Below are 14060 nucleotides of genomic sequence, written 5' to 3' on the forward strand. Positions count from 1 at the left end.
CTACTACTGGTATTTCAGACTCTAAAATCTAGCTATCTGATATTCAGAGCCTCATTTGATATTACTTCCCCTGAAATATTAGGAAGTCCTCACTCTTCTCCATATACATATCTGGCTAACTACACCTTCATTCAGGCTGCTGCCTCAGCGTGAACTGACTTTCCCTTATCTTTCTATGTGTCTGAACTCTGTTGAATACTTCAAAGTCACCTTAAGGAAGCTGCCTTCCCTGATACTTTGATCTCTCAGGTCCCACAGAACTTTGGTGTTGTTCTCCCATGGAACTTACCGCACAAACCTGTGTTATGATTACTGGTATGTGATGGTCTGGAAGTTAAGGGAAGAAAGTGGTTCTCAACTAACTCTGTATACCTACAAAGAAGAATACTAAAGCCTGGGATTTGAAGAGAAGGAGTCTGACTTAAAAATCATTTGTTTCCTATTTTTTATGTTTACTTCAATTTTTTATATCTGTTTATTATATTGAGTATGAATGTTATTTCCAATTTTTCTTTACTCAAATAATACTGTAAAAATTCTAGCAAGGCTTTCTCTGTTCATGGGATTATTTGCTTAGGATAAATTTTTTGAGATGGATTACTAGGTTATGAAGTTATACATATTTTTAAGGTTTTTTGATCCATACTACCTATTTGTCCTCCATGTTATTTCCCTTCATGTAATTGTGGCTAGTTCTTAATACAGACGGAATTTTTTCTACCAACTAAACTCAGAGATCAAAGTGCTTTGGTTATTTTTTGTATACTTAGTACATAAAAAAACTGGTCAGAAAGTTAAATCTTCTTAGCTACCACAGTCTATTCTGGAATACATTTACATTGTGTCTGTTGGTGATTCCCTCTGTATTAATAAATTCTATTCATTATAGTAACACAAGCTTGACACATAAAGAACAAAGTTTTCATATTTAGCATGGGAATTATGCATGTTTTCAAAATCACGCACACATAAAATTAGCCGTTTCTTTCTAGAGGCAAAAAGGTTAACTTATTTTGCTATAAAAATTTTATGTTTGTGTGTGTACATATATGATACACATCTCTCAATACATATATATGTATATATATATGCTATACACTTATATATAAGTATATACTTTTAAAAGAAACCAAAAGCACAATTGGAGTCCAAAATTATTTAGAAGCCATTGGGATTTAAGCTTAAAATATTTAATATTTTCATTAGAAGATGATATTAAAAATTTTTTAGATTCTTTCACTACATGCCACCCCCCATCACAAATACATACACACATACAGATAAACATGCACATCTCTAAAAAAATTTAAAGTTGGTGGGAGATGAAAATGATTACTTTTACTCTAACATTTCCTGTTAGCTGACATAATACATTCATTGACTACTTTTAAGTAGTCACAATTCCCTCTCAGTCGCTCTCAAATCTGTTTCCTTCTATGAAATGGCAACACCATCTTCTTCCTAGACATCCAGATTAGAAATCTCTGTCATCTTTAGCTACTTTCTCAAATGCTCTTCGGTCCTAGTCTACTTGGTCACTACATTATCCTGCTACTAGCTCTGTGGGTGGCGTGTTTGGTAGTGAAGTTTTAGCCCACTGCATTAGTTAATTCACGTATTCATTTATCAAGATTTTGGAGTTCTTGTAAATCATGAAAATACTATGCTTGGCACTGAGGAGATAGCCATAAACAAAAGAGATGTGACAGATCCTCATAAAGCTTATCTAGTGTAGGCTCCCATCATCTTTTTTTGAACTATTATAGTAACTGATCAGTATCTCTATTCTCCATTTACACTGTAGCAAGGCATTGAAATTATTTTCTAAATTACTGATCAATCACATTAACTCCTTCCCAAGATAGGGAGCTCTGAATGTCTACTACAGAGCTACTATCTACCAAACAAACTCTTGCTTCTTAGGATGACATTCCAGAACCATCCATAAACTGGCCCCTTCCAGCCTTATATCTAAGTTCTTTTATATACCCCATGTTCCAATTATACCCAATTGCTTGCTCTTCCCCTGTCTTTAACTTTCATGCCTTTGGGTCATTTATTCATACTGTCCTTTGTATGTTCAACATGTTCTCTGACTTCTACTAACAGCCCTATTCATCTTATAAGTTCAGAACCTTTTCTGAAGCCATTTGAATCCAGCCATTGGCAGGCATTTAATGATTCACCATTTTATATTCTTACAGCACTTTTCTACTCTTATTTCACTTCTCTTGTGGTAATAATGTCTTTCACTTTGGTTACAACATACATTCTAAGAACATTAAAAAAAAAAAAAAAAAAAAACCCTAACCAAACTATCATCTTATTCTCTCAGACCCTATGTTAGGTCTTTAAAACAATCTGATGAGCAACTATATTATCAATAACTAGTATTATTTTAAAGAACATTTGGAAATAAGCTAAAGGACTAATAACAAAGAGAGATTAAAAAATAAAATGCATAAAGGTGAATAATTGAAATGCACAGCATATAAAATCAAAGACTTTTATTATTTTATTATTATTATTATTTTTTTTTTTTTTAAATCAAAGACTTTTAAATAAGACAGCCTGGATTCAAATCAATCCCAGTTCCATCACTTATTATGTAGTCTTGGGTGGGTTATTTAACCTCAAGTAAAAAATACTTTTAAAATTAGACACAAGTAATCAACAAATGAAAAATATCATTAAAAAAGAAAAAATATAATCATGGAAGAAACAGAACAGAAAATACTTCTATCATTGATACACTATGCAAGATTTGAAAACTTAAAAATGAGTATTTTGAAATCCTAGTCTAGTAACGAGGATAAAGTACTTTTGTTAGTCAATAAGCACAATTTAACTATATAAAAAGACAAATATGATGACCTGGTTGGCATGTTCTGTGGTCCATTCTTCATCCAAGTTACCCAACTTAGCTTTTTGTTGATGTTTGAGATTCTCATTTTGTTCCTCTTTGGGTGGCGTTCGAGTGGCAAGAATGACATAATCCTTTTGTGAAGAACACTTAAAAACAAATTAGAAAAGCTTATTAGAGTGACATCTGATTGAAGAATGTAAAGCTCTTATGATATGCAAAACAATATTTATAGCAACTTAAATTGTTAATACTTGTATCACAAAGGACTCTTTAGGGAAACCAATTTTCATGGATAGCCTTACAATGTTTCCCTCACAGGTCATTTATTTATGTACATGATATACTTAGTATCAGCTCCTTATTTGTTTGGACATCCTGAATGTGAATCATATGATGGTCCTTAAAATTACTGGAAGAGTGAATGTACTCTATTTTAACTAAAATATGCTTGATCAATTTTCTAATTATATTTATTTTCTAAATCATCTGAACAGATTGGATAGCTCAGCAGATATAAAAACTCAGTAAAATAAAGCAACAAATAACTTTGTGTCTTACTTCCATTGAAACAATGATGCTAAGGAACTTGTATATGGGTGTCCACAGGAAAGCAGAAGGGATGTCAGACACATAATTGAAGTGCTATCAGATTTATGACTCTGCTTTAATAGCAGTTTAATGGTAATAAAAGGTGGGATATCTAAAGATAAATTCAGAAACTTCTAAAAGCTCAGTCTCACTATAGTGAAGGTTTGATATAAAAAAAGTATGAACAAGGCAGATAAAACCAAATAGCATGGTATCATTCTCATACATGATCTGAAATTGCCATTATGAGTATCATCCTGGAATAAAAAATAAAGGAAATTATTTCTACAAAAGCTATTTCCAGAAAATTACATTCAAATGCACAGAGGAAAAGATAGCTGCTGATTAAGAAAGCATAACTTTAAAAAGGAAAAGAAACTGACCCCGAAAGTAGGAAACAGGCAAGCTGGAGGGGAAGAAGAAAAAAGTGATAAGCCCTGGAATAGAGAAGAAGAAGAAACATACTGGAAAGGATGAAAAGGCACCATCAAAAGGAAAGACTGGAAAGAAAACCTTAAATTGTGGAAGACTTATTTGTAAGATGGTGGTTTTGTCAAGCTGTAGTAAAAGCCTATGTGAGTAAGGCAAGTTTGGAAGAGGATATTTCTCCCCAACCTTTTATCTTTTATCTCTGAAACTCTTATCCCCCAAAACTTTCTTAAATAAAGGAAAGAAGAAAACCTTAAATAAAAAGTTCCTAACAAAAAGAGCCCCATACTGGATTCAAGTTACCTCAATCAAAAAAGTAGATCAGGGGCACTGGAGTGGCTCAGGTCATGATCTTGGGGGTTCTGGGATGGAGCCCTGCATTGGGCTCCCTACTCAGCATGGAGTCTGCTTCTCCCTCTCCTTCTGCCCCTCCCCTGCTTGTGCTCTCTCTCTCTCAAATAAATAAATAAAATCTTTAAAAAAAAAATAGTTTAGATTATTGCCAAAAAGGTAGGTTGGCTGACTAATGAGAGGTTTCATAGGGTAGTACTACCTTGGTGAATAGTATAAGATCTACTCTCTGTCTTACAAGTTAAGAAATCTGATTTGTGAAAACTCTAAGAAGGAACTGGTCTCTCAGGGCTAGACTGACATTAACTAAGCTCATTTAGAATGATGTTGAAAACAAGAATACCACGAAGGGGTGTGAACACATGACTCTCCTTGACAGTACATTCTTTATAAGGAGATAACATGGGGTTTCAAATTATAGGAGAGAAGTAGCTTTAAAATCTGGATAGAATCAAAACAAGAAAAGTTAATTATGCAATTTGAAGGTTCTAAGGTGTCATGATAAAACACCCAGAAAGAAAACTGTCACAGTAGAACTCTTTTTGCTACTAGGCATCAAAATCAAGTCCTTGGGCCACAGTGCACTCTCCCCTAAACAGTGTTTAGATGAAGGTAATTAGTTTGTCTGTGACTCTCCTTTCTTTATTGCTTTCTACTGCTGCCCCATCTTCCCTGCTGATTAACACATTTTTAAAAAATTTTTTTTATTTATGATAGTCACACACACAGAGAGAGAGAGAGAGAGAGGCAGAGACATAGGCAGAGGGAGAAGCAGGCTCCATGCATCGGGAGCCCGACGTGGGATTCGATCCCAGGTCTCCAGGATTGCGCCCTGGGCCAAAGTCAGGCGCTAAACCACTGCGCCACTCAGGGATCCCCAACACATTTTTTTTCTTCAATTATAACAAGTCACCAGGTGCTTATGTTTTTTCTTTTTTTAATATTTTATTTACTTATTCATGAGAGGCAAAGAAAGAGAGGCAGAGACATAGGCAGAGGGAGAAGCAGGCTCCCTACAGGGAGCCCGATGTGGGACTTGATTCCAGAATCCCAGGATCATGCCCTGAGCCCGAGGCAGACACTCAACTGCTGAGCCACCCAGGCATCCCATGTTTATTCTTTTTAAAGTAACTGCCCAAATCTGTGTTCCATTTTTTGTTGATTTTTAAGCCTTAACTCCAAAAGGGAAATAAAATTTGTCTTATTTGCAAATTTCTCTTATTCCCTTTCCCTCTCCCCACTGAATCAACATTAAAAAAAATTTCAGTAAGATTGAGTACCATAGATGTAACAATAGACCTGACCAATATTGCCATACGACTGAGATAAAGCAAACAATGAGAATAAAGTTGTCAAAAGCTACTTTTGCAAAGAATTAGACAACCAGGAGTTAATAAAGATTAGAAGAGAATAAAAAATACTTGGAAAGATAATACCATATGTATAATCTGATCAGTGAATTTCTAATTTTGGAGTTTCTACATTATAAGTTACTTTTACATTGTCAAAAGGGAATGTGTTCTGACAGCAAACCTGAGCTAGGTTTGTCCTGCTTCTCCACATTTTTCTTTGAAGACCATTCTTAAGTTCTTCTTCTCCATTCCCTAACCTTGAGTTTATTGCTAAACAGAACATTTTAACATTAAAAAAACAGGTAATTTGTTTTACTAATAAATGCACTAAAAGATACATACCTGTCCAATTAAAAGACCAGAGACAAAATCCTTTCCTTGAAGATTTATGTTTGAAAGATACTGGCCAACAGTTTCTTCTACAATGTAGGTTCTTCCCATTATTGGGAACTAATTCAATCTCCTAAATTACAAGAAAAAAATACACAGCATTTTTAGGTAAAAATATAATTTGTGATGTTTTTGTCACAGGAGTTGTATAGAGACAGAGTTGTACCTTCCTGATACTATCCCATGCCTTGACTGCTTATTAAGTATTCTTTCCTGCAAAGTTCAAATGTAGCTTTAGAATTCTCAACACTGTGCTGCTGCAAATGACTACCAATCAGCGAGAGCTGACATAAAAGACAAAACTCTCTCCCCTATCTAAGATAAGGGAGAGAACACTAACCTACTAGTCAACACAGCTGATTTTTTATTGACTTTACTACTTGTTAGTTTGCATCAGCTTTGATAGTCTGTTGCTGAGCCTCATTGTACTCATTTCTACAACAGGAAAGAGGACAATTTCTGAGCTGCTCTTGGGAGGTAGAGAGAATCAAATTCATTTACTCAATAAGCATAGTATGAAGAATTACTATGTGCTAGAAATCGTGCCAGCTGGGATAGCACAAAGATGAACAATACTTGACCAATGCCCTTGAGCAGCTCATAGTATAATTAGAATTATGGAATTTGATAAATAACAATGCAATAATAATGAACATTTACATAGTTTCTACTTTGTATAAGGCAATGTTCTAAGTACTTTACATACGGTAACATTTAATATTCATAGAAAGTAGATACTGTTATTATAACCCTTGTTTTATAGATGAAGAAACTAAAAAGAAGAAAAGAAATGCAACTTGCCCAAGCAACAAAGCTGGTAAATGGCAAAGGTGGGATTTACACGGAGGCAGTCTAGCTCTAGAATCCAAGCCCTGAAATGCTATGTTCATATGAAGGAATAAAACCCCGTCTCTCAATTAAACTTTTACTAAGGGTAACCCCTGTTCTGCTTGCTTGCCCTCTCTCTCTCTCTCTCCAATTTGTAGACAACAGTTGCAGCGTTTTGAAAAGAAATAATAGTCATTTGAGTTGTGTAAAAAGTTTCAATCTTATTTAGTACAACAAAGTCAAGGCAGCTGCAGATGAACTGTATCTGACACCAGTAAATTGCCAGTCACAATGATTTTGCATTACTCTAAAAGTAAATCCCAAAGAATTGGTTCCAGTTTGAAACTCCCTATTGGATGTTGTCTCCTCAAAGAGCCTGTTCAGTATAATTACGTCTTCCCAGATTTTTTCCCCCAACAATTGTGAAAGTAAATTGGGTTTGCACCAGAATTATTTTTAGACTAAGTCTAGAACTGCCTATATGAATCATTAATGCTGCTATTAAGTTTAAAGGCTTTCCACTTTTAACAGTGCCTTAACGTATTAAATTTTATTATGCTACTCTACTCCTTTTCCTTCTGCCTTAATTCTTGCAAGAAAAAGCAGTGACAGGGACACTCCAAAGTTCTATGTAACTTCCCAATCTCATTTTTTCCAAGGTGTCACCTAGTAACCACATTACTGTAGTGCTTCTTCAAAACTTTAAAATATAGCCAATCATACTTTACAAAGGACACCACTAAAAACGCAGACCTTGCCTAGAACAGCTCAATTTTACCTCAAGTGTTGCGTGACAACGTAAGCTTGCAAGCTGTCCAAGCACTGTGACTTGAGACTGGGTCACATCTCAACCCTCAAGTCTCAGCTCATCTCCTTGGCCTCTGGTTTCCTCGTCTACAAAATGCAGAACTTGGATCAGGCAAGTCTGAAAACCTACCTGATTTCAGGATCCCGTGATTCTGCGCACAGAATAGCTGCAGTTTCCACTTGGCGGATCACTGCTAGTGAGGCAAGGACACGGTATATGGATGGCACTACAACATACCAGCAACCTTCTTAACTCAAACAATCCTACAACATATTTTGGGCGAAAAACCCAACACATCCTTACTCAATATTCACAACAGGCCTGCTGCTGCGGGAGACTGCAGGGGAGAATGACTTGGGAATGCTTCATTGAAACAAGTTCTTTTCGGAAGGGGGATTACACATGAAATAATCTACAGATTCAGCTTCCAAGCCGCAGACTTCACCATCTGGAAACAAGCAGTCCTATTACGGGGGCCAGACGGTCAGCGGTTTTGAAGAATGTTTTAAAACTTTTGTCGCGACGCTTCTTCCATCTTAGAAATAGGAACACACGCTGGGAGCACTTTCTACGAGATTACCTCAAAACATAAAACCAGAGGTCACACTCAAAGTCCTCCCGGTTTCTTTAAATCCTCTCCCTGAAAAATCAAACAGGCTCCTTAAGCGCCTGTGGGTCCTGGTCGTGACCCCCCCCGCCCCGCCCCCCCCCCCCAACACACACAAAAGGCACCAAAGGGCGCCGTTTCAAATAAAGCGTTTTGCGGTAACCGGACCTGTACCGGAGTGTCTGCCCGTACGTTTCCTACCCTCGGTCCCTTTCTTCCTTCAAAAGGAGGCTCTCCGAGCCCAAATGCACACACTCACTCCTCACGTGCACGCGTGACAGACACACACCTGTCGAACTGTCGGTCCTCCGGAGATGGGGCTTTAAGGTGCACGTACAAGCCTCCAGGGGCCAGGCGCCCCTCGGGTCCAAAGTCCACAACCGATGAATTCATCAAAAAGCGACAGACTTCCCCCACCTCACTTCCCACTCCAAACCCAGGGTCTCCGGAGCCAGGCGGCGCAGCCTGATGACGCACACGGCCCCCCTTCCTTCACCGCGGCACCTCAGCCAAAGCGACTGCGGTCGCCACCCCGCCCCCTTCCGGGCGCCATTGAGAGCGTGGCGGTAGCCCGGGGCCTGCCGTCCAGCCCTGCCCGGACCGATGCCCTCTAGCGGCTCAGTGTCTAGAAGCCGCCAAAGAGGACGACCCATGGCATCCCGGAGCTTCGACGGTAAGGTCGCCTTGCTTTTCAGGGAGCGACGTGAGTGGACGGATACTCTGTGGCGCCACCTCGCGGACAGCTGCCTAGCAGCCGGACCGGGGCCGGGGGGGCGGGGGAAAGGAGAGCCGTGGGGCGGGGAGAAAAGAGGAAGCGGAATGGGCGTTGCGCAGTCAGGCTCAGGGAAGGGATTGAGAAAAACACTACGTTTCCCACAAGCCCGCGGGGCTTGAGGCGGGTGGCCCGGGCGGGGTGTGTGTGTGGGGGGGGCCGGAAACCGGGCAGGGGCAGAGGCCCCTCTGAACTCGGATTCCCAGGGTGCCCAGCTTCCGGCGGCTGCGCGCGCAGTCCGGGCGCGGGCGCTGTGGCGCGGCTGGTGCCGGCGCTGAGGCGGGACTCGGTTTCCCAGGGTCCCGCCGCGGGAGTCTCCGGCGGGCGGGCGCGCGCGAGCCTCGGAGCGAGGTGGCCGAGGCGGCCGCCCAGGCTTCTGGGTCCTCTTGGTCTTCGCCTTTCTTCTCCGCTTCTGCTCCGCCGGCGGCTGGCGCCGCGGCCACCGGCCCGATAGACATGGCGGCGGTGTTGCAGCAAGTCCTGGAGCGCACGGAACTGAACAAGCTGCCTAAGTCCGTCCAGAACAAACTTGAAAAGTTCCTTGCTGACCAGCAATCCGAGATCGATGGCCTGAAGGGGCGGCATGAGAAATTTAAGGTGGAGAGCGGTAAGTGGCGACGCTCTTCCCGCCCTGGATCCTGGGCCCGGCTCCGTAGCTGTGGCTGGTCTTCTCCCCTTGCGAGCTCGCTTTCTGCCTGCGACTCTCCCCGGTGGCATCGCCCCCCTGCTCCTTAGACACCCCACCCCACCCCACCCCACCCCACCCCACCCCAGGCCTTCGCCTACCTGCTCTCACGGTTAGATAGAAAGCAGCCCTTTTGTTTGTTTGAAACCCATTTCACATTCAGTTCCGTTCTCTTTGTGGTCCGGGTGGTCTCTTGTAGGGTCCCTTGATGGTGTAGGGCGCACATCGGGGGTCTCTTTTCCTCCGCACTAGCGGGAGTCTGCGGCCCCTGTCTCTAACCTTAGAGTACCCGGTCTCTCTGTTGCTCTGCTGGTGATTTCCGCTCGGTTTTCTGGTCACCTGCATTCAGAGGCCTTTGTCTAATTGCACTGCTTCGTGCGCTAAGTTCTGTTCCTCAGTCCTTCGCGCTGGTCCGATTGCGAACTAGATGTTCACCTAAACGCGTACGTGCGGAAGACAGCGCTGGAAACCGTGAACGTAAAAGAGTTGGATATATCGGAATTCTCTCTACACGTTGGAGTTTAATAGAAAATATGTTAAGGCTTGTTTAGACGTACTTACAGGAGGCCCTTAAGAAAGGAAGTCGCCGACCATAGCGACGAGTATGTCCATGAAGAAGGATTAAGATCATAGCAGCTACCCTTACTGAAATATATAAACTCTTGTTATAATTTGCCCTGGTTTACCTGGGGTGATGCTGCTTTGGCTAAATTGATACAAAATTCTGAACCCTGTCATTTCAAAAACTTTAATTATCAAGCAGCATTGGATGTCGGAAAAATAATTCTTTGAATCCCAACACTGAAGATAGCACATACACTGGCTCCTGTTGATTTATTTATACATAAATATCGCTTGTCTCCTATGTGCTTGATACTGTGCTCAACAGGACACACTCAGTCCTTCTCTTGTACAGTTAACACATTTTTACATAAATTTAGTTATTTTATATCTTTAGGTATTTCAGTCTTTTAATACAACCTTTTAAAACAAAGCAGTTTTTAATCTAAATTTTTTCTCCATGTAATAAGGTTTCTTTGAACATGTGTCTGCTTTATACTAAAATGTCTGTTGATTTTTATGGGGAAAATACTAAGGTGAGTAAAGACTTGTTGCCTACCTTGAAGAATTGCAGTCTTATGGAAGAGAAGTTGTAAAATCCCCTCTAGGTCTCATTTTCTTTTGTCATAAACATGTGTCAGTTGGAAATGTTAAAGTCCTTTCAGTGCTCTATTTATCTTTACTCAAAATCTCTTATTTGGAGTGCAATTCAAATACTGTGTCTTTAAGTTTTAAAATCAACATTATTAAAAATAAATAGCAGTATTGACAGTGTGTGTACATGTATGTTTGATTTTATTTTTTCCTCTGCTTCTGAAGAACAACAGTACTTTGAGATAGAGAAGAGGTTGTCTCACAGTCAGGAGAGACTTGTGAATGAAACCCGAGAGTGCCAGAGCTTAAGGCTTGACCTAGAGAAGCTCAGTAAGTATTTTTACAACCTTATTTTATTCTTGTAGTATAGAGATTTTTAGACACTTTTGGATGCTTTGGAAACATTGACATACTGTTTATGAAAATACTGATTGTCACTGTTTTCATTTAAGGTAGTATTTGGAGTTTTCACTTGATGGTGAACATGAGAAACGTAAGGCTTAGTGGTCAGGAGTCCTGGGTTCTAATTCTGACTGCTATCAGAAGCTCTTTTGGCCATTTGTAAATCGTAATATATGAAATGGCTAGAACCACCTGTCCATGTGCTTACATAACTGTACAGATCAAATGAGATGTTTGAAAGCATTTTAAAGACGCATGAAGCATTATGCAACTGAAAATGTAATTAAGGACAGAGACTTAATTATTTTTTATGTTGTTGAAGATTAAAGCCTATATCTTCCTTATGTGTTTCTTATGAAAGATGAACAATTTCCTTTTTGAAAGATGAACAATTTTTATGAAAGATGAACAATTTCCTTTTTTTTTAAGATTTATTTATTTTTAAAGAGTGAGCACAAGGTGGGGTAGGGAGAGAATCTTATGCTGACGCTGTGCTGAGCCTAGACTCCGATTCAGGACTCGATCTCACGACCCTGAGAGCGTGACCTGAGCTAAAAGCAAGAGACAAATACTTAACAGACTATTCCACCCAGGTGTCCCGAGTAATTTTGTTTTTAATTAGTTTTCTCCTATCATTAAGTTCTAGAAGGTACACAAGATCTTAGTTAAGGTCCTAGCTTTTCTTGGGAAATGTGTATTATATGCTTTGGTTATGATAAGAGAACGCAAATGTCAAAAGATTGTTATAGAGTGAGGACATAATATTTGCTGTTAGATGTAGCTGGATTTTTAATTTGGGAACACAGGAAGCTAATAAGAGAATGGTTAACACTTCAGCCTTTTTTCTTAACTAGGTCTGTGCCCATCAGCTATTTAGGTCATAATTTTTTCCAGCTAATTTTGAAGCACTTAATTTTTAAAATATATGATACATGTGTACAGTGGTATATATACACACATGGAATGAGGGCATAAGTAATTTATTGAGTAGCTAGATCTGGTTCATCTGTATATGGTTCTGCTTTGGCATAATAACTAGGTCTACAGAGCTATGGTGCTAAAGAATTTCAGGAAAGTTATTGTGCTAAAGAAAAAGAAAAGAAAATTATTGTGCTTATATCTTCTTTAATGAGATCTGAAAAGGGGAGAAGGAGAAGGCGAGGATAAACCTAGACACACATGTAGTATGCCTTTCTGGGGTATACAATTATGTTTGTTTTTTTTAGTTTATCATTCTAGATCTTAACTTTGGAAAACAGTAAATAATAGTGCAAAATAGAAAAATCAGACTAATTTACATGGTTTTTCTCTATAATAAGCCAATTGTTTAGGTAGAGCTAAAGATTGGAAGTAGTAATCATGTATTTACTCATTAAATTGCTAGCACATAGTATAGATATGTTTCAGTGAAAGAAAATGTCAGAAAGCTTATTTTTCCTAGTTATCTGCATGCATTTGGAGAAGAAACTGTTCAAGGGGAGATAGACCACTATAAGTGGAGATTATGGGATTGATGATCAAGCATAATTTTTTTTCCTCCATATCGAAGGCTCTTTTGAGTGATAAACAAGCTGTATCACAATTATCCATTGTTGTTATCCGTTGTTATGTGTTACGTAAACATTGTTTACATAGTTTACTCTGTATACATTGTTTACATAGTTTAAACGTTATTTATTCTCTTGACTTTTTTTTCTCAATTACCTGATTTGTAAATATAACTAACTCGTTGTTATAATTAATTTAGAAGAGTCATTGAAATATGATGAAAGTGATAATTGCATATGCTTTTTTCTATAAATGTTGGTTAGAATATCACAAATATGATTTGGGAGACAGGATAATATATTTAAAAATTTAGTTTGGGGCATCAGGTGGCTTAGTCAGTTGGGCGTTTGACTCTTGGTCTCAGCTCAGATCTTGATCTCAGGGTCATGGTTTTGGGCCCCAAGTTGGTTTCTACACTGGGCATGATGCTTACTTAAGAAAAAAAAAAGTAAAATGGGATGCCTGGGTGGCTTCATGATTGAACGTCTGCATTTGGCTCAGGTTATGATCCTGAGGTCCTGGGATTGAGTCCCACATCAGGCTCCCCATGGGGAGTCTGCTTCTCCCTTTGCCTATGTCTCTGCCTTTCTCCCTGTGTGCCTCTCATAAGTAAATAAATAAAATCTTAAAAAAAAAAAAAAAAAAGTAAAAAAATTTGTTCTAGAAGTAGAGTAAATTTGGGATATTCATGAATTTGTAATACTGTGTTCTACAACTCAGCCTTTCTGAGACTCCATTTCTTCATTTTAAAATGTATACGGGTGGCAGATGCATGAAAACTGTCACTGCAGTTTTTAAGTTTATGGATGTATGTTCATAAAATTCCTTTTATCCAGACAATCAACTAAAGGCGCTGACTGAGAAAAATAAAGAACTTGAAGTTGCTCAGGATCGCAATATTGCCATTCAGGTAAAAGTTATTCCTGTGAATAAAGCTAACTATAAGCATGACACTTGAGGAAGTATTCTATTTTGTGTTTCTTAATGGGAAGATGAAACATGTTCTATTAGGAGAAACTACTGACAAATATGCATATATATAAATTTTATATGTTAATAGAACTTTTATGTGTTTTATTGATAAGGTGTTTCTTTTACTCATCAGAATATATTGGTATTTAATATAAAAAGAAACTTGCTTTTGATTCTGTAGCTCTTAAGGTTGTGATTTTTTTTTTCAGAAAAATTCACACTGTAAGTAAAATGTCATAGAACTATAAATAGGTGAGATAATCATAGGTCCATCTGTCTGCCCCCCCCCCCCCCGCCCGCCACTCAC

The 14060-nt window shown here is 38.9% G+C and overlaps 2 protein-coding genes across 8 annotated transcripts in view; one reads left to right on the forward strand and one right to left on the reverse strand.

The window, feature by feature from the left end:
• The window catches only part of ODR4 (odr-4 GPCR localization factor homolog), a 39661-nt gene extending 30733 nt beyond the window's left edge, over nt 1–8928 (reverse strand). For 2 of the 6 annotated variants that reach the window (XM_072830870.1, XM_072830865.1), the window contains exons 1-3: nt 8509–8928; nt 5929–6049; nt 2875–3012 (exon numbers count right to left, since the gene is read on the reverse strand). In XM_072830870.1, coding sequence (XP_072686971.1) covers nt 2875–3012; nt 5929–6027 — 237 coding nt within the window. In that variant the 5' untranslated portion in view covers nt 6028–6049; nt 8509–8928. Of the gene's footprint in view, nt 1–2874; nt 3013–5928; nt 6050–7582; nt 7699–7741; nt 7876–7915; nt 8193–8508 lie in introns of those variants that run through there. The other 4 variants (XM_072830867.1, XM_072830866.1, XM_072830869.1 and 1 more) reach the window with 4 other exon arrangements.
• TPR (translocated promoter region, nuclear basket protein) overlaps nt 8695–14060 on the forward strand; it is a 66073-nt gene continuing 60707 nt past the window's right edge. For both annotated transcript variants that reach the window (XM_072830855.1, XM_072830856.1), the window contains exons 1-4: nt 8695–8892; nt 9290–9598; nt 11057–11161; nt 13618–13691. In XM_072830855.1, the coding sequence (XP_072686956.1) occupies nt 8823–8892; nt 9290–9598; nt 11057–11161; nt 13618–13691 (558 nt within the window). In that variant the 5' untranslated portion in view covers nt 8695–8822. The remainder of the gene's footprint in view (nt 8893–9289; nt 9599–11056; nt 11162–13617; nt 13692–14060) is intronic.

This window comes from Canis lupus, chromosome 6 (genome assembly GCF_048164855.1).
Source record: "Canis lupus baileyi chromosome 6, mCanLup2.hap1, whole genome shotgun sequence".
NCBI classification, from domain to species: Eukaryota; Metazoa; Chordata; class Mammalia; order Carnivora; family Canidae; genus Canis; species Canis lupus.